Source organism: Colossoma macropomum, unplaced genomic scaffold, assembly GCF_904425465.1.
Source record: "Colossoma macropomum unplaced genomic scaffold, Colossoma_macropomum, whole genome shotgun sequence".
Taxonomy (NCBI): Eukaryota; Metazoa; Chordata; class Actinopteri; order Characiformes; family Serrasalmidae; genus Colossoma; species Colossoma macropomum.
This window is the reverse complement of record NW_023494804.1, coordinates 13213629-13237424: the sequence shown is the minus strand read 5'-3', so window position 1 is coordinate 13237424 and position 23796 is coordinate 13213629. Positions and strand designations below refer to the sequence as shown.

The window sequence follows — 23796 nt, the reverse complement described above, 5'->3', positions numbered from 1 at the left end:
CTTTTCACATACAAGGCTTGTAAGCATGCAATAGTCAGCCACATGAAGAAAGAGTTTTGAAAACTTTAATGGCTTTGTTTATATTATTTGTTTTGGAAACAACAGAATGAAAAACTTGTCTCATTTGGCTCATGGAAACTGGCTCATGCTGGTGTGAGTAAGTTGCTAAGAATAAATGCATGCAGACCATAAACATGGTGTAAACAAAGTGGCTTTAACCACAAGGGGTCACTTTAACATTGGGCGGTGTAACGATATATCATTGTCACTGCAAGAAACAACGTCAAGATGCACTTTTCTAAGCATACTGCAGGTGTAACCAATAGCTGCTTGGATTTAATGCCTACCATCAGTTTTCATGTATTTTTTCTTTTAACCATTTTTTCCTTCTTCCTCCAGTTCATTGTGAAATAGTTTATTCTTGTGAGAGTGCATTGTATCTGTCCTATAACTTGTTATTCAACGACAAAAATGTACTGTAAAAACGTACAATTAGGGCTGCAGCGATTAGCCACAGACTCAAAGTCTAAATTGTCGATGTGGATTTGTCATCGTCAATTCATGTGTGCTTATGTCTATAGATTTCAATAAACTTTAAATACATGGGGTCAATATGGCTTCTGACGTTCTCTCCATCATAAGAGGCAGAACATTAAACAGTGGTGGCAGCAAAGAGAGACGAAATTAAGAAAGCAAGACCCACGAAATTCACAGTAATGTGACACGATATGTAAGGTGTGGATAGCATTTTATAGCAGCACAACAATAACGCAAATGAATGTAAAGCACGAGTTCCAACACATTCTTCGCTATTACCGATAGTGGGTAAGTGCTTTTAACTAACTATCCCAAGTGGCTAACATCAGACTAGTAAATATAAGGTGTGACTACCTTTTAGAAAGCAGAACTTCTCATGGACACAAACATTTCAGTGATGTTAGGTATATGCCATAAAATTAATGACACACTTAAGTTAGAGATGCAATACTAAAATGGGAATGCTCCAGACTAAGACTGTTATGTTGTCCAGGGGAGTGTAAAAAAGTGTGCAGGATGATGCTAAATCTATTTTAGGATGCTTTCAGAATGATGAAGTTGTGTGCGTTAACAACTGAAATCTGTATATAATAAGTCATAAAAGTCATAAAATCACAAATGTGACAGCTTTTTTCATGCCAGTCTTAAACTTAGTGTTTAATGCAGAAATCTTTAGCCAATGATGTCATATAGGCAAACATGCCCCACACCAAACCATGTAAATGCTGACAGCAATAGATAAACGAATAGAAACTACAGAAACAGAAAAGTTGATTTGTTCAAAAATAAAAACAGCAAGTAAATGATAAATCTTGCAATCTTGCAACAATCTCAAAATGAGAAATATTAGTTATATCAACTAGTTGTAAGATACCATTTTCTGCAGTGTACAGCTCTCCTGCAGCATTCTGATGAAGTCCTGTTTGTCTGCACTCTTTTGCGCCCTCTTCACATTCATCACTTTACATAACCTCTTTCTCTAAGGCTTGAAAAGTGTCAGCATGAGTGACAGAGTGGAGACAAACAGAGCCCTTAAACGAAAGCAAGGGCACTGCCATTCTGTCCTGCTCATTCTAGTGTACTCTTTCAGTGGCAGTTTTTCCCTTCTCCTTAGTGTTACACTGTTTTTCAGAAAGACATTAACTAGAATTCAGAACAAGTTACTGAAATGGTTACCTTTCATAATGTAAAATAGCCCTGAAAGATATTTCACAAGCAATCTCAGTTCTTTGACTGACAGTTTCTGGACATAAATGCTGAAAATCACACAGCCAAACACTTGTGAATGTGCTGTGTTGAGCAAGAACTCAAACCCCATCCAGCTCTTAAAGGCAGTAAAAAGCAGAGGAATGTTGCTGCCGCTGCCGTTATTGTCCTCACAGTGCTAGTTTGCTGGTAAGCTCGTCCAGGGCTTCGGCTTCCACAACAAAATAGCAGTGCTGCCCCACACCCACTGCTTCCTCCTATTCTACTCTAAAAGGAAGCAGAGCTTGGCTCTTTCCGAGAGTGCTCTGGTAGTGGGAAAAGGCTCCACAGTTACTCCTACAAAAGCTTTCTGTGCTTAGCCTCAGACCACGGCCTACCCCATCTTGTGCCACTGATTGGTCTTAATACTCAGTCCACAGGGCCCTGATTTTTCCAAGGAATCAAGGAATCGAAGAAAATGCACTCACAGATAACACTATATATTGCTGGCACAGAACCAATCATTCTGGCCTCTTCCTTTATGGCAATTGCCCGGTTCTGCCTCCCTGGCCTTGTGCAGCGAATGGGGATCACAGACAGAAGATGACTGGCAGCTCATGGGCTGGGGTTTAACGTTCCTCTCTGGGTTTGGATTTAGTCACATGAGATCTGGGCCAGGAAGAAGATCATGTGGTCAGGGAGAGACCAAACTAAGGTACTACTCAATGTCTCAGTGGAGTGCCCAATCTTTACAATGCATTTAGCTGATTGCACCTTAACTGATAAAGAGATCTATACTATACTCAAATGTGTCCACTTGTATGGGATGCATTTGAGTGCAGCATAAATCAATATGCAATATAAAAGCAAACCTATGGTGCAATTTATGTGTACTACTACAGTTTATTTAACTTCGACCCACTCATAACTTGAGAACTAATACTCCATCAAATATACATATGAAGTAAAAAGCTTGGGCTCCTTGACCTGGATGGAAGCCACACAAAGCAGATGCTGTGTATCATTAAGTCACCACAAACCACAAACCCATTTCATTCTATACAGGCTAATCTAGTCTTAGCATGTGATTATTAATGCTCTTTTCTTCAAGATGGTGAGTTTATAAAGAGCCTTTGAGTTTCATTTTTGGCAAGGGCCTCTCAATCTCCTTCCTGCCTTAACCTTATAGTTCCTGAAGCTGGAGAGGTTTGTTAGTTACATGTACACTGCTGCCATAGTGTTTTCCACTGTACATTTCAAGCTGGATCAGTGCATGTCCTCTGATGACAATGAAATGAGGAAGTGAAGGGTACACACTTTGAAAGTTAACAAGTCAGAAAAGAAGCAGCTGTGACAACAGCTGTTGCTCTTGAGGTTGCCATTGGCATTGTACAAAAAGTACATAACTTGCTGGCTTTTCTTTCTATGCAACTTAAAATGCCTGGAACGCTCTGCACCACAATTTCAAAATGTTTAATAGAGCTTTAAAACACAACATAGCCCACAGCTATACCAGCCATCCTAGCCAGATTTAAAAATGTAAATACTGTGTGGGGAAACGAGATCCAATCAATACCTGGATGCAGATTATACATTTAAAAAAGGGCAGGAGGAAATGTGCTGTGTCTTGATTGGAAGATGATCCGATTACCACAATGGGATCAGAGTGATGGGATATTAATGCAAGCATAAATACAGCCTATAAGTGAGTCGTAATTTAGGCTTTTTTTCCTTTAGTCCAGCTGTTTTTAAACCCAAGTGTGGACCATAAAAGCGATCTCTGGCCCACCTGAAAGCTGTGGTCTGGGATTTGCTCCAAGCAAACTCAAGTAAGGACTACACAAATGAGAAGGCCACACTGATCACAGGTAATCCTACAAGAGAACCCACCAATAAGTGCTGTACATGGTGTTGGTATTGGGACCAAAGGAACCTTAAAGTCCATGTAAAGCCAGAATCCCATTCGGAGCCAGATGACACTGACCTACCTGAGAATCAACCTTGTTCCTCTTAGTCCTGCAACAGAATGGTAATTTTTTTCTCCCATTTATGCAAGTTAGCTGTAGGTATTACTGACTAGCATAATCTAGCCAAATAAAGTTAGGCTATCAATAACATCAAACAAAACATATGCTGCAATCAAGCAGGAGAACCACTGATGCTAATGCAATGCAACTTTATAACATGTATAATGCATTCAGAAACAAATCTCTAATTTCCTTTAAACAGACAACAATAAAGAGATGCACTTATTGTCTAGAGCAGAGGTCACTAATAGGCAAACCGCGGTCCAAGTCCGGACCCAGACGCTGTCCTATGCGGACCTGGACCTATAACCGATACACTATGGAGAATTCTTTTATTTTGACGGGTGGTCCTATTTTAATCGGCGTAACATTTCTAGCCTTTACGGTGTCGCTTTACGGTGCCACTTTAGCGGCCCGAGAGACTCACAGACCAATTGCATGCGTTGTAAATATCACACGTGACGCTACTGGCCAATCAGATCTGTGCATTACGATGAGCACTGAGACTCAAGTGAGTGACACACACACAGGGGAGGGACGAGGCGAGACACAGCAGTCAGAGAAGAAAGTGAGTCAGAGGGAAGTTATTTCACATGGTGTTCTCTAAAAAGAGAAAACAACAATAAATGTTGTTGAAATATGACTGAATTGTACTTTATTTGATTTGACATTCAGTTGTTGACTGTATAAGATGTTGATATACCTACTAGGCTACTTCAGTATACAGTGTATGGCACTGAGTCATGATGCAAGTTGGACATTATTATGTTCCGGACCTTTGCTTGAGGAAATTTTCTCTAACTGGGCCTTATTAAATTTTATTAAATACCCCTGGTCTAGAGAATCATGTTTGATTTGAAAACAAACTTGTGATAATCAAGGGCTTCCCCAATCAAGCCCAGAAATCAATCTTAGGTGTGGACTGTATGTAGTACGCAGCCCAAGCATGAAAAATGCCGTTAGAAGCTCTTTCAAGTCATATGTACCATCAATGTCTTCACAGAACGAAGCACGTACTTTCACAAATGGACGCAATTGCATGTGGATTATGCTGCAGTTAAATTGTGTGTGCTATTCTGCATGCAATAATACAGAAACGAAAAGTCAACAAACAAGCCACATGACTACATATCTCCCTCCTACCTTAGGCCATTTGGGGTTTAGCAGGCGTGCCTTGACTGCATCATCCAGGGCGGTCTGGTACTGGCCAAGTTTGAGGTGGGCAGCCGAGCGGTTGCTGTAAAGGATGCAGTTTTGTGGGTCGGCCCGCAGGGCCTCTCCATACAGCTTCACGGCTGTCTGGAAGTCACCCAGCTGGCACGCCTCGTTGCTCCGCCGCACCTTCTCCATGAACTCGGCCTTGCTCAGGCCAGGCCCCTCAGCTACTGCGTGCACCGCCCTCCCCAGTGACCGTGGCCCAAACAGTGAAAACTGCCCAAAGGAGACAACATGCAAGATGACTGTCAGTGGACGCAGAATAGACAGTAACCAGATTTTTCCCTTCCCAGATATGACCATATACAGACCATATACATATATATATATATATATATACACACACACACACACGCACACACACAGACACACACACATATATATATATATAAAAATAGAGTGTGAGAGAGAGAGGTATCAAGGATACAAACTCCTATTTTAAAAAGACAGATAAAAATGGGAAAAATGTAATAAATGGAACGAAACAAAATGCCAAAATCACTCAAGAGTCAAATGATGTAGAACAATGAGTTAGGTAATCTGCAAACACAGACACAACGCGATTTTAACATTTAAGATTTATTTTCTCATATTTTCAACACATATAAGCAGTAATACTAAAGAGACTGAAAATCTTATGGCCAGAAAAGCCCAGGTAGCAACCAGCATGTTTCTGTCATGACCCTAGTGATGCTTTAATGTATTCACTGTATTATGATCGTTTTGACTGTATAATTATCATTACATTTATTGTTATCAAGATAGCGATATCAAGATAGCATTATCAAGATTATTGAGGCTGTACCTTTTTATTACCTCAATTATTATGTTTATTACTTTTCCACATTACTCAGCATTAGTGTCTTTACATATAAACTTACGGACCTCAAATTTTTCAATGTAGCTGAACACGAGAGTTTTGTGAGTCATTTCTTTCTACGCATGAAAGGAGGGGAGCAGCTGCATTGAGGGGGTAAAAAAAAATTACAAAAAGGAAAACAGAGCTTTAACATCAGGACAATACTGCTGGAAGGCTCTGCTCTGCTTTTTTGGCCAGGAGGCCAACTCCTCGGGTAAGAACACAGCAGTGGCTGCTGCTGACTTAAGAGTATGCAGGAAATTTATGGGTAGCCACCTCAGAGCTTCACATCTGGAGCATCCCCAAGAGCAGGGAGGGACGGAGCGAGGGGTGAAGAGCGAGGGAAAGAGAGAGAGAGAGAGAGAGAGAGAGAGAGAGAGAGAGAGAGAGGGCAGGAGCAGAGAGCCACTCCCCACCTCTGCTCTCCTGTAATCTCTGGCACAGGCCACACCCCTCCTCCAAAGGAACTCTGGGATAGCGCAGCAGGGTAATTACTTCCAGAGAAAGAGAGAGAGGAAGGACGAAGGAGAGCTGGAGCTGCAGCTAGGGGACGAATGAGAGAGAAGAGGCCGAAAGAAATACAGAAAAGAGAAAAGGAAGGGGGGTGTCTGAGAACCTCAGTTAACCCTTAGAAATTCAGAGCTGTTACTTTCACTTTGCTATCTCAATGCAATTATATAAGTATATGTTTAATTACTTAATGTGTTATACAACAAATTACATTCACATTCTGTACTGACAGGTTCAATTCTGCACTTTTGACCTCATCTCTTTGTTTCGAAGTCAAGTAAAGACTAAAGTGTTAGTTCTGAAAACTGTATGCACAACAATAATATTCCACTGAATTCAATGTATAATAAAATACATTCAAATACAAATGTGCTGTTAATTGAAAGTATCCAATCCACATTTCCCATTAAACTTCCATAGAATTACACCAAGCATTTGTTATTGCTAGTGATAACTGCACCTTTTAAGGGTTAAAGTGAGAAAGCCTGAAGAAGCTGAGTGGGGAACGGGAAAGGGCAGATAGAGAGCTGAATTTGGGCTCCTGCATGCCACAAAGAGCAAGACAGCAAAACAGACAGAATAGAGAATAAAGGATCGAGTCGAAAACAAAAAGCAAAGAACTGTCAGGGCAAGGATAGAAGGGAAAAGAAGGGAGGAGAGACAACAGTGCATAGACTGAGGGCAGGCAGAGAGATAAGAGGCAGAAGAAGGCAAAAGTGTTTTGAAAGTAATTGCATCACCCCCCCCCTTAAAAAAAAGGGCAAATCAAAGCAGAAAGAAAGAAGAATAGCGTAAGCTGCAGAGTTGCACATTTGTTGGCGCAGTTACATTTTGTTTTGTTGTGAAGTATTTACTTTGTTTTCATATGAGAAATATAGAGACCAAGTTAACCCCAGGCTTATTATTTAGTAACATGACATGAATAATTTAGTAACTACTATCAAACTAATCTCCAAGTTATGTAGTTATGAGGCATGTAATTATGAAAAGAATGGAAATATGGGCCAATGTGTGAACCTCTAGGATTAAAGGGATGAAAATTCAAGTTACTTTGACTGATAACCTGTATGTGACTAAGGCCCCACTGGGTCTGGATTAGTTTTACCAGAAGAGCTTCTGTAATGTAATTTCAAAGGGGTTTGTACAGGATAAAGTAGTTAAGTAATTGTGTTAATTTCAACAAATTAGCACAGACTGCTTGGACTGAAATGTCATAGCCCAGATGTTCACGTCAGTCTTAAGAGACAGAAGCCACAATTACAACACACCATACTGCTGTGTCTATTAGCAGGTTTTAGTACTATATCACTGTGAGGTGGACTGGACTAGTCAATAGTCACCCCAATATTTTTTGTGAATACATGTCCAAAATTTTTTCAACCCACTCAAACCACACACAGGTCTTCCTTAAGGTTCTGCAGACTTGTTGATTTGGTTTAGGACACAGTATGACTTAAGGTGAACTGTAAATATGAACAAAACATGTTCACTGTGTAGCTGAACATGCTAGGTAACCACCGCTACACTGTGAAGTTCTGTTCATGTGTATAGTTCACAGTATGCATTTATGGAAGAGTTGAGAGACTCTTGACTTCTGGTGTTTGTTGACAACATTAGCCTTGTAGCTCCAGCTCCAGCGACATGCCTTGACTGATCGACTACATATAGAGGTAAGTGGAATATTGTGTAGATTTGATTTTTCACTGAACCATTTCTATAAATTACGGTACATCTCCAGTGAAAACTAATCTAGCTCAAATATGGCCATTCTTATTATAGAACTGAATTTTATTATTCAACGCCACAGTGAAGTTTGAACCAGTTTGCACGTGCAGCCTGTCTGAAGTAGCATTATCCAGGGGCAGGCACAGATAACAGTGTTGGGTGTGTTTCTGTTGGCCGCTGACCGCATGGGACGCGCAGGCAGACTTAATCAGAGTCTTGGTGGAGGTAATTCTGAAAAGACAAATTTGGGCACACCAGTTCAGGGAGGGAGACGGGAGACGGGAGCCCTCCTCAGCTGAAGCAACAGAGTGCAAACCTCAAGCTGCAGCAGCATGCATACACACTAGTACGCACACACCCCAGATGCAGATAAGTATACATCACAGTGGGTATGCGCGGACCCACCACAAGCACAAACACGCACCACACGTGTAGAACACGAACTCCACTCGGTGATCCAAATATAACAGCTGTAAACTTCCCACAGACACAACAAGCAACAGATGAACAGGCTAATTCAAATCTTTCTTGTAGATTCCTGGCCCATAACATGTTTACAGAGAGATATTTTATTTCACTTGTCAAACACCTGTTAGCTGACCTGCCATAAAACATTTCATGAACATTTTTGTTATCGTGAACCACAGAAGGTCAGCCAAAGAATATTTGGTTGCCTAGCTGCCTAGGTGGAGATGTAACACGCTGCGTTCTTTTCTGCACTGTTCTACTTCTCTTTAATCGCTGTCCTCTCTGTCCTCCTCCACTTCAAACAGCTGAGCGAGGCTCTAAGTCAAACTGCAGACTCTTTCCAATAATACTCCGGGCCTCAGCTCATAAAGAAGGAATTTTCAACCTGCTTTTTGGGCCCGGTCCAGCAGAACAAACACAGTGAGACCCTGCCGACAGGGAACAGTCCGAACCTATTGTGTCCCCATGCCCGCTCAAACTAACATTCGTTTCCATTTGCGCAAGTAGGCAGTGCCTCCACCTCCGTGGCCCAACCTTGGGGCTGTTGGCTTCCTTTCCTGCTCCTACCCCCTCGGCTTCGCTCGGGTCAGGGGGCCGCGGCGCATTCCTGGGAAAATGAAAACAAGCCTCTCCTTTGGCAGGCCATGGAGGCATCAAGCAGCCGATGGAGAAGTAGATGCCCCCTTCGGTGGAAGCCCTAGGGCTTCAGCATGTTGCGGTATGTCTGTGCAACAGCTGCTTTCTGGATGCTCTTTGGCCAATTCCCAAATCCAAGGAGTGGTCCCTCTTATGAGTGGTCAAATAGAAATAACAAAGAGCAGACCCTGGATGTTTTTTAGACCATGGATGATATTATAGCTGTCAGCAACAGTTATATTTGTAATCAACTAATCTACTGGTTATTTTGATGAGAAATCGAGTAGCCACAGTTTTTAACAATCAAACAATAAAAATGGACTTAGCTGAACAATAACTATGCGTAGCCTTTCAAATACTCCAAAATACTTTACTGGCAAAACACAAAAATAAAAGCCTTTTAAAATACTTCATTAAAAGTTCTATAAAAACATTATGTGACAAAAATGCATTTACATGCAGGTGCCAATAAGGCTTCTTCTAACCGTGAGAGATTAGGAAGATAACAAAAACATACATTATCATACGAACTAATCATTGTCGATGACTGATAAAGCATATTTTTACTGATTATTTTTATTGCTCAAATGTAATTGATTAATCATGATAGCCCTAATTTAATTAATGTGGTTATCAGGGTTCTTGTTAGGGACTGTAGAGAAGCAACTCAACAGGCATTTAAGGATTACTTCAGTCTCAGGTTTCTTTATTAACATGCTGAACCTTTTTCAGTGACTCTCATTAAATGAATCAGTTGATTCAATTTGATTTTAATGTTGTTTTTATATAAAAATTCCATCCCTTATACATTTTTATTGTACTGGCTAGGAGGATGTGAAGTCTTAAGGCAGTTACGGTGGGAAAATGCCTTTCATGGGATCACTGGAGGTTGCTTCCTGTTGTTATGCTGTGGATACTTTTGATTCCAGCCATATGACCGGCAGTAAGCCAGCCATCCACAACTTGCCAGCAAAATATGATTCAGCAAACCTTCAGAACAGTTCTGGTTGACTCACTTAACTGACCCTGTTTGTCATCGCTTAGCAGATTTCTAGTAAAATCACATTTGGCTGACCTCAATCTCTCCACTTCCTCTGTGCATCGTTCCTCTAATCTGCTACCTTATCAATCTTCGGTTTTAAGGTTTGATGAAGTGTACTGTATTTCACCATTCAGCTGGTTCTCTGCATCGTGAAAGGGTTCTTCAGACTGATGGAGAATGCACTGCAGATGGTTCTATAACGAACCATTTTGAAAGGGTTCCAATGTTGTTACAAGCCTTGAAAAGAACCCTTTTTTGTTCCTTTTTAGAACCCTTTTTGCTAAGAGTGTACCTTACGTACTAAACTACTACTATGAGTGAAGTAAATCTGTGAATCTACTTTTTCCTCAGTTGTAATGCAATAATTAACGTGTAGCTCCTAATTCCTTTTTGGAGTTAAGCCTAATGTCTTTCTCTTTTGTTACTCACACTTCTCACTTTTATGATTTAGCAGTCTATTTTACAACAAAAGGATCCCAAAAAGGAAAGGCTTGTGCCTATTAAACTTACGCTCTTAACCACTTAACATGCCAGGCTTGTTACATACAAAGGCTTATTATTCAGTAACTAAAGGGATTTAAATGCAACATGTGTAACAAAACTTAAGGGGTTAAAAATATGCTTCTTAAAGGGTTCTATAGTAAAGAAAAAGGCCCAGGAACAATTCTCAAGACCATCCTAATGTCCTCAGGGAAATAACTTAAAACCTCCCAGGTGCGAGTGCAAAAGAAAACACAGGTGCAACCACTGCTCTTTGGCAAGGATGGAACCATCACAAAGCATGTCCTGGTCGGCAGTCTGGGCTAACCACGTTGGGGTCCGCTGCAGTGAAGCTCTGTCAGAATCTTGTTCCAGATCCAGCACCTGTTACGAGGACATCTCCATGCTAAACTGCTCCAGCGCTGATGCCAGACCACTGAGGCGCTTCCTCTACAGGGACCAGGCTTGCCATTAGACAATCGGCCAAAACAGAAGCCAGACACAGACACTCTGACAGCCCTGTCTCTTAGTCAGTGTGTTGTGATGTGGAGCTGTTTTCTTTGATTTTTCTTCAGCTCCATGTTCATAATGTACTAGGATATGAAGGTTATGAAGGAACATATTATGTGTTATATTTATGTGAAGAGTGAAAAGGGCCCCTATCGTCCGCTTTGGCCTCTCAGTCAAGACCAGGAAAGAGTTAAAAATCCCAAAAAAAAATCCGACCAACTTCAAATTTGCTAACGGTTACAACTCCAACCTTAAATGTTTTGTTTATTTCGTCAGTCTAGGATAGAAGACATTAACTAGTATCTGTAGTAGTGAAACCCTGTTTTCAACAAGAGAAGCTGTGACATGAGCACTAAACTGGCGGTAGCTTAGTAACTAACAGTCCACAATTCACGAACAACCCAAAAAAGAAAATGGAGAAAAGCAAAGAAGCTAATTTTTAAGTGAGTCTCAAAACTCGGCACCGTAGACGTTTCTGAAGAGGTAAAACGGTTTTAACAAACGGTCGCTTTCTCTTGAGCTGATAACCGTTAGCAAAGCAAAGATGCGAGGCATGGCTAAAGTCACAAGACACCACACATACTCGCTTCTCCACACCGTGGCCGTTTTACCTTTTCTCGTCTCGTCCCTTGTTTCTCCATCCTGTCCTGCTCAGTTTTCCGACAATGCCGACTCGAAACTTTCAGCCCATGATAAAGTTTCCGTCCAGAACGACGAAAAAAAGGACAGGCCGCGATGTGAGTTAACCTAGCTAGCCACTTCAAACTTTCTGGCTGTTGGGCTGCTCGAACCGAGCTGAGAAAAGTAGGGCATGCAGAGCTGTGCAGAAACGCTCAGCAGCTCCTCAGAAAAAAGTTATTCCGGGGAAAGTACGCCATGTTGTCAAATCCGCTTTTCTCGCGTTTTTTCCTCTTGTAGCGGATTTTTTTCCCTCTCTCTCTGTCTCTCTCTCTCTCTCTCTCTCACTCTCTCTCTCTCTCTCTCTCTTTCTCTCTCCCGGTAGAGGCGGTTCACAATTGTATGGTTGCAGTGAAGGGCTCAGTTACTATTCGTGACATCAGGATGGAGTTAGGTTACCTACTGGAGCAGAAGAGTGTGTGTGTGTGTGTGTGTGTGTAAGGTCCTCCATCACATCTCAGGTACTCAGTATTACCTGTTGTCTCGAACTACAAAAGGCCTGTGATGCTGTGATACAGTTGGAGTCATAATCTCTTACTGAGGTTCTTTAAAGGGACGCTCCACCACATTTTCGAACATTTCTGCATTGTAAAATAGGTAAAATGTACACGAAGTCTTTCGGAGTGATTTCATATGAAATGCTTAGTTCTGTTTACTGTTTACAGTGGGAACCAGACGTAAGTGCCTAAATACAACCTCACAGAAAGCTGCACGAAATAGTTATACACTGATGCCTGAGACAGTGTTTTGCAATAGTTCTGAGAAAAGGTTTTGACCTGAAACACATTTTTAACATCCATTCATTGCGGATAAGCAATTGCAGTGGTATTGATTAGGTGATTAATTGATTGATCTTTTTTTTTATTTTCCAGTACTACTTTATTGTTAAAACACAAAAGACTTAGTAAATGAAATGGCTACATTTGCGATGTGACCCCTGGCTCCTGTCACCACCTCTGTAAATATATCGAAGCTTCTCTACAATACACCGATCTGCATCAAACCACTCTGAATGACTACATCTCAGCGACTGACTCATTTCGAAAGATCAGTGGACCTCCCCTTTAACTGTCCTTGGTCATATTTTTCTCTGTGCATGAATCAAAACGATGGAATGAGACACGCAGAGATATTTACAGTGTTTTTTTATAGAAATATATATTTAAATTATATATACAAACATTCACATTCATGAGTACACAGTGTACAATTTTTATATGCAGTTTGCAATGAGCTCAGTTTCTGCACACCAAATGAGAAATCATGTATGTCGTTGCATGTTGTTAGTTCAGAGCGTATTGTAGAGTTTGTCGCTGTGATGCTGCACCGCCGTGGTCCTGGAGTTTTTCCTTGGGTGCGTTGTGTTTCTGCAGCTTGGAGTGCATCCTCAGACACTTTTTGTACAGCCTAAATGTTGAGTCTTTCCTCTTGGACCGTTTTGAGTTGAAGCGCTTGGCTTTACGCTTAGAAGCCACTAGAGGGCGCCATCCAGCCACGTCTTTGCTCCATCGTTTGAGCAGAGGCGCCTCGGTAGAAGAGATCGAGCAGCTGTGGAAAAGAAAAGAGGAAAGAGTGATGCGGTGAGTTAGCTTTGATTTTAGAGACTGTCCGCCTTGTAAAATAATTCAAAAACCGATGAATAGAGGGTGAGCAGTAACAGCAGTGGGCAATGACCTTAAATTTATAGCACGATATTTTTCACTGCCCAGACAAAAACGAAATTATATCACAAGGTTATTTTCTTGCTGTGTGCGGTTTCTAGAATCAGTCGCCAATGAGTACGTCATTTCCGGTTTTGTTCTGTTTTGTTGTGTACGCAGCCCCTAAGGTGACATGTTGATTATTTTTTGATAAGGCGTGGCCTCAAAATAATATACCGAGGCCCCACATTACTACATTGAGGCCACAAATCAACTTTCTCATAACTTGTGGCCTCAATATATTAATTCGTGGCATCAATATAGTAATTGGTGTTCTCAATGTAGTAGCTCGTGGCTTCAATTTATTAATATAGTATTACTATATTAATATTGTTTTGTTTTGTTTTTTAATGTTTTTGTCAATCATGATATTGGCAGGAAAATGACTACTATTGGCAAACAATGTAACATTTTAAAATATATATACTTATTAACTATGACAATTTAGTTGTTTAAAGACTGCATATTTCTCTTTACATTTAATAAACATTAGAATTATTTTCATTTCTACATACAAGTAGGCTGTTGCCTGGGGCCCTCAAAAGTTCAGAAACAGCCCTGAATATTGTGATTCAAAATAATAATTTTGGTATCTCTTTCACCTCAGCCTCAGTCATTACTTCACTGACAGTGAACAATTGCACGAATGATGGTAGTTTTACATGCTATTTATCATTTGGTATCCAGTGTAATATGGTGTGATCTCACCTTTCATGAGTGCAGTTCAGAGGCAGAATAAAACAAAATTGGGACACAAAGTCCAGCAATAAGAAGTGAACGTCATCGGCCTTGTCCTGTCCAGCGAACTCTCTGGCAAGCCTGTGTTACAAACAACACACTGTACTTTTTTCTGTTTCTGTGCTAAAGTCTGTATCTGACTGTCAACGTGTTCAGTTCTTGTGATCATAGTGTAGAACATGTGGCTACCTTGCTGTGCAGTTGCAGTGGTACAAAGTGGTGAATTCACTGTTGCGCAGGCCATATTTCTCCTGCATTGCAGGTATCTGATGACGACAGGAATCCAGGTCCTTATAACTCTCACATGTTTCCAGTTTATCTGTAAAGCAGAAAGTCACCCTTTAAGAACCTTTTTCCTGAAGATAATATATGCTGGAATGGACTTAAGTAGGATGTTTAACGTATAAAAGCCACACATTGTACCTTTCTGCCTGGTGTGTAGATCAGGCTGGAGGTGCGTCTTTGGTGAACCTGTTGTTTTTGTCTGTGGTGTATCTGTCCTCTGTGTCTGCGGTGAAACTGTTATTGGTGTCCTTGGTGAATCATTTGTTGGTGTATGTGGTGCATCTGTTGTTTTTGTCATTGGCACACCTGAATGTGTCTGTGGTGAGTATGTCTGCGGTGAACCTGTTGTTGGTGTCCTTGGTGATTCTTTTGTTGGTACATGTGGTGAATCTGTCGTTTTTGTCTGTGGTGAATCTGTCCTTTGTGTCTGTAGTGAAACTGTTGGTGTCTTTGGTGAATCTTTTGTTGGTGTATGTGGTGAATCTGTTGTTTTTGTCTGTGGTGAAACTGTTGTTGGTGTCTTTGGTGAATCTTTTGTTGGTGTATGTGGTGAATCTGTTGTTTTTGTCTGTGGTGAAACTGTTGTTGGCGTCCTTGGTGAATCTTTTGTTGGTGTATGTGGTGAATCTGTTGTTTTTGTCTGTGGTGAAACTGTTGTTGGCGTCCTTGGTGAATCTTTTGTTGGTGTATGTGGTGAATCTGTCCTTTGTGTATGTGGTGGGTCTGTTGTTTTGTTCTGTGTTGTTTGTGGTAAAGTTGTCTCTGTCAGTGGTGAATTTGTCTGTGGACTTCCTTCATGAAGCTCAGGTGCATTCGCTGTACTGGATGTCAGTTCAGCTCCAGACACTGTCGACTGTTCTGTGCTGGCTGTCCTGGCATCTTCCATGAGCACCGTAGAGGACATTGCAGAGCTGGTAGTGAATGTGTGGTTTCCAGCAGAGATTGTGTGATAAATGGCTAGACCCTGCATGTCATCTTCTAACTCAGGGGACGTGGAATTGTAATATGTTGCATCTTTCACCAACGCATATTTAGTCAGCTGATATAATTTACACCTGTTAAGAAGAGTCAAGAGTCATATCTCCTGTATTACTCTACAGCCATGTAGCTATAGATACTTATATAGATGTTTGCTGGACATTTTGCTCTATGGGTCTTTAACTTGAGTTTTCAGTGCAAACATTTGATTAAATATATGTAATATATGCTCACTTACATGCCCCACCAGGTCCTTTCCACACACTGCATTTTCTGTGAGAATTCAAAGCAGCGCATCTTGAGGATGTTGAAGTAGCCGTAGCCTACCACATTGGACATGCTATCGTTGGCCTTATGAAGGCAGCGGCGGAACCTGAATCAATATCACAGAGAGAGATCACATTAAGTTAACATGATAGCACACCCCTCAGTGTTAGTGGGCAATAGAAATGTGAGACGTCTTTAAAGTAAGCCTTCTCACAGTCATGTTTTGTCTCATGTTACAGGAGGCTATGTAATGAATCGATGCTGTTAGCAAGTCAAACTCCAGCTGCAGGAACATGAAACTGGTTGTGTTAATGAAGTTAGACTTACTTGGTATCACAGTCGCAGTGCGACAAGGTGAAGATGTTGGTGTTGAAGACTCCGTAGTTGAACCCAAAAGAGGCGATGGCGTCCTTACAGTGGTCATGCTCCCTACAGCACTTATCAGTCTCCTCATACATACCTATGACACGAGAGGACAGTTGTCACAAACATCAAGGTCCTCTTTAACTACTGCACAAAGCATGGTAATCGGGTTGTGTATAATACTAAAAGCACAAGCAACATATTCTGCTGACCTAAGTCTGAGAAGTTGAGGGCCTTGTTTCCAGCACCACACCACAGAGTTCCTGGGATCATCCATGCTCTCTTTGTGCGCCTCTGCTTCAGCCCGGAACTTTCTCCACTGTTCTGCCGCATGGATGCCGCCTTGCGGTTAACACTCTCCAGGTCTCTGCTCCTGCGCACAGACGTCCTGAGTCCTGCCAAACGGCCCATGGCCACACAGGGGCCATCGGGTTCAACCAGCTCACTGATGTTAAAGCGTCCATCTGGAGTCTCTAAGAACGGCCTGCCTCCAGCCTCCCAGCACTTTGACTCGTAGCTTTTGGTAACAGCTTGGTCGCTGCTTGTAATGCAGTCCACCAGGCTGTTCTCCTTGTTCCAGATACTGTCAAATAGGACAAGAGATCTCTCATTGGCCTCTCCAGTTTGGTGAAGGAACATATAATGTGTGCGCCCATTTGAGATAGATTTAGTCCAGAAGCAGAAAGTGCTGCTTCCTGCAAATGTCCAAAAATGACCAGCAGCGGAAAAATCTAGGAAAAACGACATGAGGCACACTACAGCCTGAAAAAGGCAGCGACCGTTCATTTTATTTGTGAAATCCAGAAAAGGTAACTGCAATGGACTGAACTGAAACCTCTCTGCAATGAAATGCTGCTGTATTGAGCTTTTCACATCAGAAAGTTCCAGAAAAAGCTAAGTGAATGCATAAATAATTTGAGGTGTTGCACACAAAGCCAAAGGAAAATCAATCAAATCTGCTACACACCTCTGTTCTAGCTATGTGACTGGGCATTGCACCCTTTGCTCTTTTATATGATGGTCCGAATGGGGGGACTTCCCTTATGGTCTGGACTTGAGTCAACATCAGGATGTTTGGATGACCAAAAGGAGGGTTTGGCAACAGGCGTGTCTTTGGTAAGTAGATTTATTTATGGAGAACTGACTGTGTAGGTACCAACACAGAAACACACCTGATTTGGTACAGTCCTTATGGGGACTAGAATGGACTCGCATAGAGTGATACATCAAACATTTACTGATGCATTAGTCATTATCTTTATCATGTTTTATCAATATCCGCAACATCTTGTTATCTCCCTGCATGACATGACGCGATGTGACAACAAGACAAGATTCAAACTCCAGGGTAAAGAAAAATGTGATTGTGGCAGCCGCTAAGAATGGACACTGCAGGGCTAAAGTGTCATGGTCAGTCTTGACATAGTAACACTGCATTCTCATCATGTGCAATACTGATTCTGCATGTAAAACAATGTCTGTTACACTTAACATATATGAGGTAAGAATGCCTTTGTAGTGATGGGCTAAAATGATAAGAACGTTTGCACACCCAAAGGAGGCTGAAGTGTTTACCTAGCGAATCAAAGGTCACCAGGTTCCTTATGCGTGTCACTGCGGTGATTGGTGCAGCCCTCGCCTGATTCGCACAAAGTTTTCTGTCCTATCATTGCTGGGGGCACGGCTGGCAGATTAACCATTAACATTACTTCATTGGTAACCCCCGCCCTCCCCCAGTGAACCAGATTCTAACATCTATGAACTATTGAAAGAAATTGCACAGAAATTTGCAGCTAATTTTTTCATTGCACTCATAAATTCAGTTACAACATGAAGGTGAAAAGTTTATTTCCTCAAGTCTTATTACCTTATTGCTTACTTTTAAGTTTATAATTAGTAAGAACATGCAAAAAAGCTACATTTATGCCATATTTCGAATGATTTTGGCATATTTCACTCTTTGCATGCCTTTTACTCTAAAGGCATTTTTTCACCTCATGGTGGGACACAGTAATGGAGATATTGAGTGCTTTGTTGACATACAAAGTAAACACAAACAAAGCTGGTTGAGCTTTTAGATGCTATTCTCTGTGTAATTGATCAATCTTTTGCTTTTAGGGCTTTAGCCTGTGTTGAAAAGAGCAACGTGCCCCCAACAGCTCTTCCAGTGCTTTAGAAAGTGCACCTTCTGGACATCCACTTAGTTTTTTTTTTTTGGCTGAGTTTCCTCTGTTCTGCTTGAAATTGAGAAATAAGCCAAGACAAATAATGTGAGTCTTACTTTGTCAACAGTACACTGGCACTTTCGTTAATTGTGCCATGTTCTTGAAGTGCATCATACCAAAATTTTCTAAAGCAGGTTATAGGAAAGAGAAAGTACACGTTGAAAGCAGGCAAGAGGAAAAACTCCAGCACAACATGAGGGGTCTCCCGGCTTGTTACATAAGATGGAAATGACGCGTATGGACATGCTAAAGTGTAATCAATATTCACTGATTTCCAGAAGGTCAAAGGCTGTGAATACATTTATAAGATGTGACTTTTCAAAATCGCCACAAAAATTTACCCACATAGTTTGCCTTTTGTCTGTGAGTGTCAGTGAGGAAACGTGACATATTAGGTTTAGGCTTGTCACAGTTATTACATAGTCGCCGGATCGCAATTATTTTAGCTGTTAAAATTTTTTTTCCAGAGTTTTCAGCTTTCACAATTAGGGGTGGGCAATATGGCAAAATGATCATATCATAATACTAAAAGATGTTTTTATCATACAGAATACATATCACAACATTGTGACACACAGACACAATGCACTAGTAGTGGCACATTTGAAAACTCTGAGCACAATGATGTTTGTTCAGTGTTCTACACATTATGCTGCATTAAGTCCGGTTAAACAGGACTAATTCTGCTGTCTTTGTAATGAAACATGGAGTCCGTTTCTGACAATATCCATGATATGCTCACAAAAGCATATTATCAGGATAACAACATTAATCATGATAAAATTTCATCATATTGGCCACCTCTATTCACAATGTTATGTTTATCATCAAACAAAGAATGTGAACTGGGTGCACATGAATGTGAATTCATGTAAATAAAAGAAAGTAGAAAACACGTTCACTGAGACACATTGTGGGTCTTACAAAAACAGCCAAAGTTCTGTCTTCTGACCCGGTGCTATAATACGTTTAGAATGCAACGATGGGTATTTAACAATATCTTGTTAGAGGATCTAACAATATTTTGTTAGCTTATTTGAGATCGTCAGTTGAAAGCAACCAAGAGTCAAGAGGTGCTATTCAGTCAGTTTGGCCACTTCTGGCGTGTACTTTAATACAACATCCCCACCATCCCATTTTCTGCCCAATTTACTCAATGACAGTTCACATCTTATAGCTACTTCTCCCCATCACGCAATGCTACCAAGCTCAGAGGGTGAAGACTGGTGTGTGCTTACTCTGAGTCACATGGAGCCACCGCATCTTCTCTGACTGCTGCTAATGCAGTTATTGGACACCTCAACACGCTTGGAGGAGAATGCTAACTGCCAATTCTGTTATGTTAGCCAACAAGCACTCTTGCTCACTAGCATCATACTGATCATTCATTCCACCCAGAGAAAGCGAGCCCAGCTATGCTCTCTTGGATCCCTGACCGTGGATAGCTGTAGTATCACCAGGAACTAAAAAAAAATAAAAAATTAAATTGCAAATCACAGTTACCTCTATGGGAATTAATTGTCAGCTAAAATTTTATGACAGGCCTAATTAGTTTTGTTTGCATGTCATAGGGGTCAGCAGGCTTTTGTTTTACTTTGTATGCTCACATTGTGTTTTTGCATCATATTAATGCACAAAGAGCAAATTCAAATCACTGAAAAATAGTACCCTCATGTCATTGGGGAGAACCCTCAAGGGTACATATTCAGTACTTTTAGTTAGGGAACATAATTGTATCATATTCTGTTGGAATGTATTGTTTTAATTTGCATTAACTTTATACACTCTGTCTATACACTCCAGGTTTTTTGTTACATTTCTATTTAAAAACCCTTTTTTTCCCTGGGTAAGTGAACATAATTTACCTGTAAAACTCTTTTAAGGTAACCATTTGGGCCTTAAAGACAGTTTTGTACCTTTGAGGGTATATATTGTTGGCATCTTCGTGGACTAAAATGTACCCTTTTTTCTTTCAGCACAGTGACATTGGGCATCACACAGAAATTCCCCTCCAGACTGGAAGATGATATTGCGTTACAGATTGTCGAGCATTTCACTTGCTGACCTTTGCGCTGGATCTTGAGACACAGGTGAGCAGAGACTTTCCAGAGTACAAACACATGGCTAGCCAATTATTGCGAGTGATTTGAATGTTTCACGTTGCAACATATCAGCAAGGTTACTTTGTGTCATGTATATTTTATTGGCTACATTTAGATAATACAAGTGCATACACTCAACATACAGTAGCGTGTCTGAGTATTTAACAAATAAACTGAATAAGCTTCTTTCAATGGTAGGAACAGAACAATGACAAGAATATTTGAGAAAATGCACATAGAACATTTCCTAAATATTGAGTGATATATATGTATATATAAGTGAGCACTTATATGGACTATATCGAAATAAAACCCTCCAATAAGACAACAGTCAGTACATAGTTTCAACTTCATATTCATAGTCTAAATTGACTGGATGTTATATCTCATTTAAATAAACTTTTGTTGTTTGCATAATTTCAAAACAGAAATGATAAATATAGCTCAAGGCCACGTGCGTAGCTTACAATGCTAAGTTGTTTTTCCAATCTAATCGAGCAGCAACATTATCATGTTTCAAAATTATTTGGTGGTTTTTATTATTTAAATATAGTATTTGTCACATTTACTGTCACATTTACTTCCCATGTTCTTATCCTATGAGGCTCTTTCATGTTGCCTGAAAATCCATGATGCACTCTTGTGCACAATAGCGGATTAACAGTGAGTCAGTTCCATGTTACCTAGACCACTAGTTACGTAATAGCTCAACATAGGAATTCAAAGCAAGAAGAACACTGGGTACACAAAGTCATGTTATTAGCACAGTTAGGGTAGGGATAAAGATGGTGGAAGACAGGATCATACAGAGTCACAAAGATCTAGCAGGATAGGGACACGTTTCAGTCATCAGCCTCCACGTTGTTTTGGTTGAACAGAACGTGCCAGCGTTCGATCTTCTTGTCTTTGTTCTTCAGGCACTCGTACCAATGCTTCAGGCATTCTCCTTTGGCTGTGATTCCAAGCTGACAGCCACCTGTTTTATACAGTATATTTTATTGCATTTATTTAACCATCATCATCATCATCACTACCATACCATGGCCCTCTATATCACTGGCCTGAGCATCATTATGGATATAGCATGCATGTTACAGCACACAACATTTCTAATCTGGGGCCCAACTGAGATGAAAGCAAACACAGAACTGCAGTTAGTTATCTTGAAAGAATGATTCGGCGAAAAAACATGTTTAATGCCCAAATTTGGCTTCTTTATTTTAGTACTGGAGCTATGAAGCTAAAATTGCTAGCAAACACTAGGAGTCAATAGTCAGTGACTCCTCTGTCATATAAATAGAGCCCCAAAACTTATCTCAATCAGCTCAAACTGCATCCAGGTCTTCATTCAGGTTGTGCAGCCTTGTGATTTAGGGAACAGTACGACTTACTGTGAATTAACAGATAATTAAGCAAAACTTCACTGTGAAGCTAGTAAACAAGAGGTGTTGTGCTGAATTCAGACATGCCTTTGCAGTCATGCTTATGCAACCATATGGACGTTACAGATTATGTTTGTGATTTTTGTTGTTTTTATTAATAAACATAAATTGAAATAACAGTTAAGTTGGACTGTGCTGAGGAGTTGGAATTCGGCACAACAACTGTTGTCTAAAAAGTCTGCCTGCTGTGTTCAGCTACACTGAGAAGTTTTGCTCCTTTTTATAGCTCACATTAACTCATACTGTGTCCTAAAACACATCAAAAAGCTAAACTGAAGAAGCATAATTTGAACACCAAGCATGTCTTGGCTGACTACTTATATCTGGGGTAAGTGGAAAATTATGTAAATTTGAACCACTCCTTTGAGGAACATTACAATAAATACAATTAAGCAATTAGAATCCAAAAAAGATTTTACGTGATGTTACGTGTTTGTTTAACCATAAACATCTCCTTGAGGAGGCCCAGAATTTACAGTGACCAACCAATACCTAATTTATCTAATTAGTCCTTCGTTCAATTAAATCAGGTAAGTTGCTAATGAAACTTAACAAATTCGTGCAATGGCTTACATGAAATCAAGAACCAACATGTGTTCTTCCTGTGCTATCCTAACCAAGATATGAACGACTTTTTAAAATAAGAAATTGTATTGCATCATTGAACTGTGAACTGCAAATTTCTTGAACTCAAATAAGCAGCTCACAAAGTGAACAATTGCAAAGAGCAGTGACTTGTAAATCCACACTGACCTATATTTAAACAAGAAAAAGTGCAAAGACACAAAATTAAATGTTTTATCTTATCAACTTCATACATTTATTCTGAAATTGATGCCTGCAACACATTCCAAAAAAGTTGGGACAGGGGCAGTTTAAAACTAGGAACATTGTGAAATGTTAAAAAAAACTTAAAACACGTAATGCTAGTCTCTTATAAGCAAGAACGCAAAGAATCTCCACTAGAGCTGGGCAATATGACAGTACTTAACGCTGCATTGTGATAAATTACATGACAATATGTCACAATATGCTCTTCTGAGTATATTTATATTGTGGATATACTTTGGATGTAGATTTTACAGTGTGTGAAATGTTGAATACAAGTAATTGCATACATCATTTTTGACAGCATTTTTCAACTTTCTTTGTTCTAACTTATCAGATGTCAGAAAAAAATCAATATTGTGCCACACTGTGTTTTGTAAAAATCTTCCTCAAGTATTGTTATATTACATTTTTCCATATCACTCACCTCTACTCTCCACTTTGCCAAAAATGCATCAACAAATATTCCAACAGTTTAAGAACAACATTCCTCAATGAGCGATTGCAAGGATTTTAGGTATATCCCTCTTTATGGTGAAACATCATCAAAAGATTTTTGGTGAAATCCATCCCTCAAATGACGCTGCTTTAATAACAGCATGTACTGTTATCAAACTTTCAGATTTTTTATGGAAATAATGCATGTCATGTTCTCTGGGCCGAGGATGAAAAGGACCATCCAGATCACTTATTAAGTACTTATTAAGTACATATTAAGTACTTTTAAAAGGAAAAGGTGATGTAACAGTAAACAGTAAACCTGTCCCAACTTGAAACATGTTGCAGGCATCAAATTTGGAATGAGTGTATATTTGCAAAAAAATATATAGTTTCAAAGATAAAACAACTTTTATTTAAATTAAAACAGGTACAACAGAATGTACTAACCACTGTTTTCTGTTTTTCTTAGCAATTTACAGACTGTCCCAACTTTTTTGTAATTGAGGACTGTATACACCAGCATACCAGTTTGAGTGAGAAGTAGTTTTTTTAAAA

At 40.2% G+C, this 23796-nt stretch overlaps 3 protein-coding genes across 5 annotated transcripts in view; all 3 read right to left on the bottom strand.

Annotated features, from left to right (window-relative positions):
• Positions 1–12172, bottom strand: part of ttc28 (tetratricopeptide repeat domain 28) — a 250475-nt gene extending 238303 nt beyond the window's left edge. For both annotated transcript variants that reach the window (XM_036595414.1, XM_036595415.1), the window contains exons 1-2: positions 11806–12172; positions 4893–5180 (exon numbers count right to left, since the gene is read on the bottom strand). In XM_036595414.1, the coding sequence (XP_036451307.1) occupies positions 4893–5180; positions 11806–11835 (318 nt within the window). In that variant the 5' untranslated portion in view covers positions 11836–12172. The remainder of the gene's footprint in view (positions 1–4892; positions 5181–11805) is intronic.
• A 750-nt stretch (positions 12173–12922) lies between these two features.
• Positions 12923–17171, bottom strand: pla2g3 (phospholipase A2 group III). The gene is made up of 7 exons (XM_036594568.1): positions 16416–17171; positions 16168–16300; positions 15812–15946; positions 14734–15650; positions 14500–14629; positions 14281–14391; positions 12923–13420 (listed from the first exon to the last, which is right to left on the bottom strand). Exons 1-7 carry the CDS (start codon positions 16987–16989, stop codon positions 13156–13158), a joined length of 2265 nt encoding a protein of 754 aa, XP_036450461.1. The 5' UTR covers positions 16990–17171; the 3' UTR covers positions 12923–13155.
• A 3425-nt stretch (positions 17172–20596) lies between these two features.
• The window catches only part of rph3aa (rabphilin 3A homolog (mouse), a), a 44768-nt gene continuing 41568 nt past the window's right edge, over positions 20597–23796 (bottom strand). For both annotated transcript variants that reach the window (XM_036594569.1, XM_036594570.1), the window contains exon 17: positions 20597–21506. In XM_036594569.1, the coding sequence (XP_036450462.1) occupies positions 21373–21506 (134 nt within the window). In that variant the 3' untranslated portion in view covers positions 20597–21372. The remainder of the gene's footprint in view (positions 21507–23796) is intronic.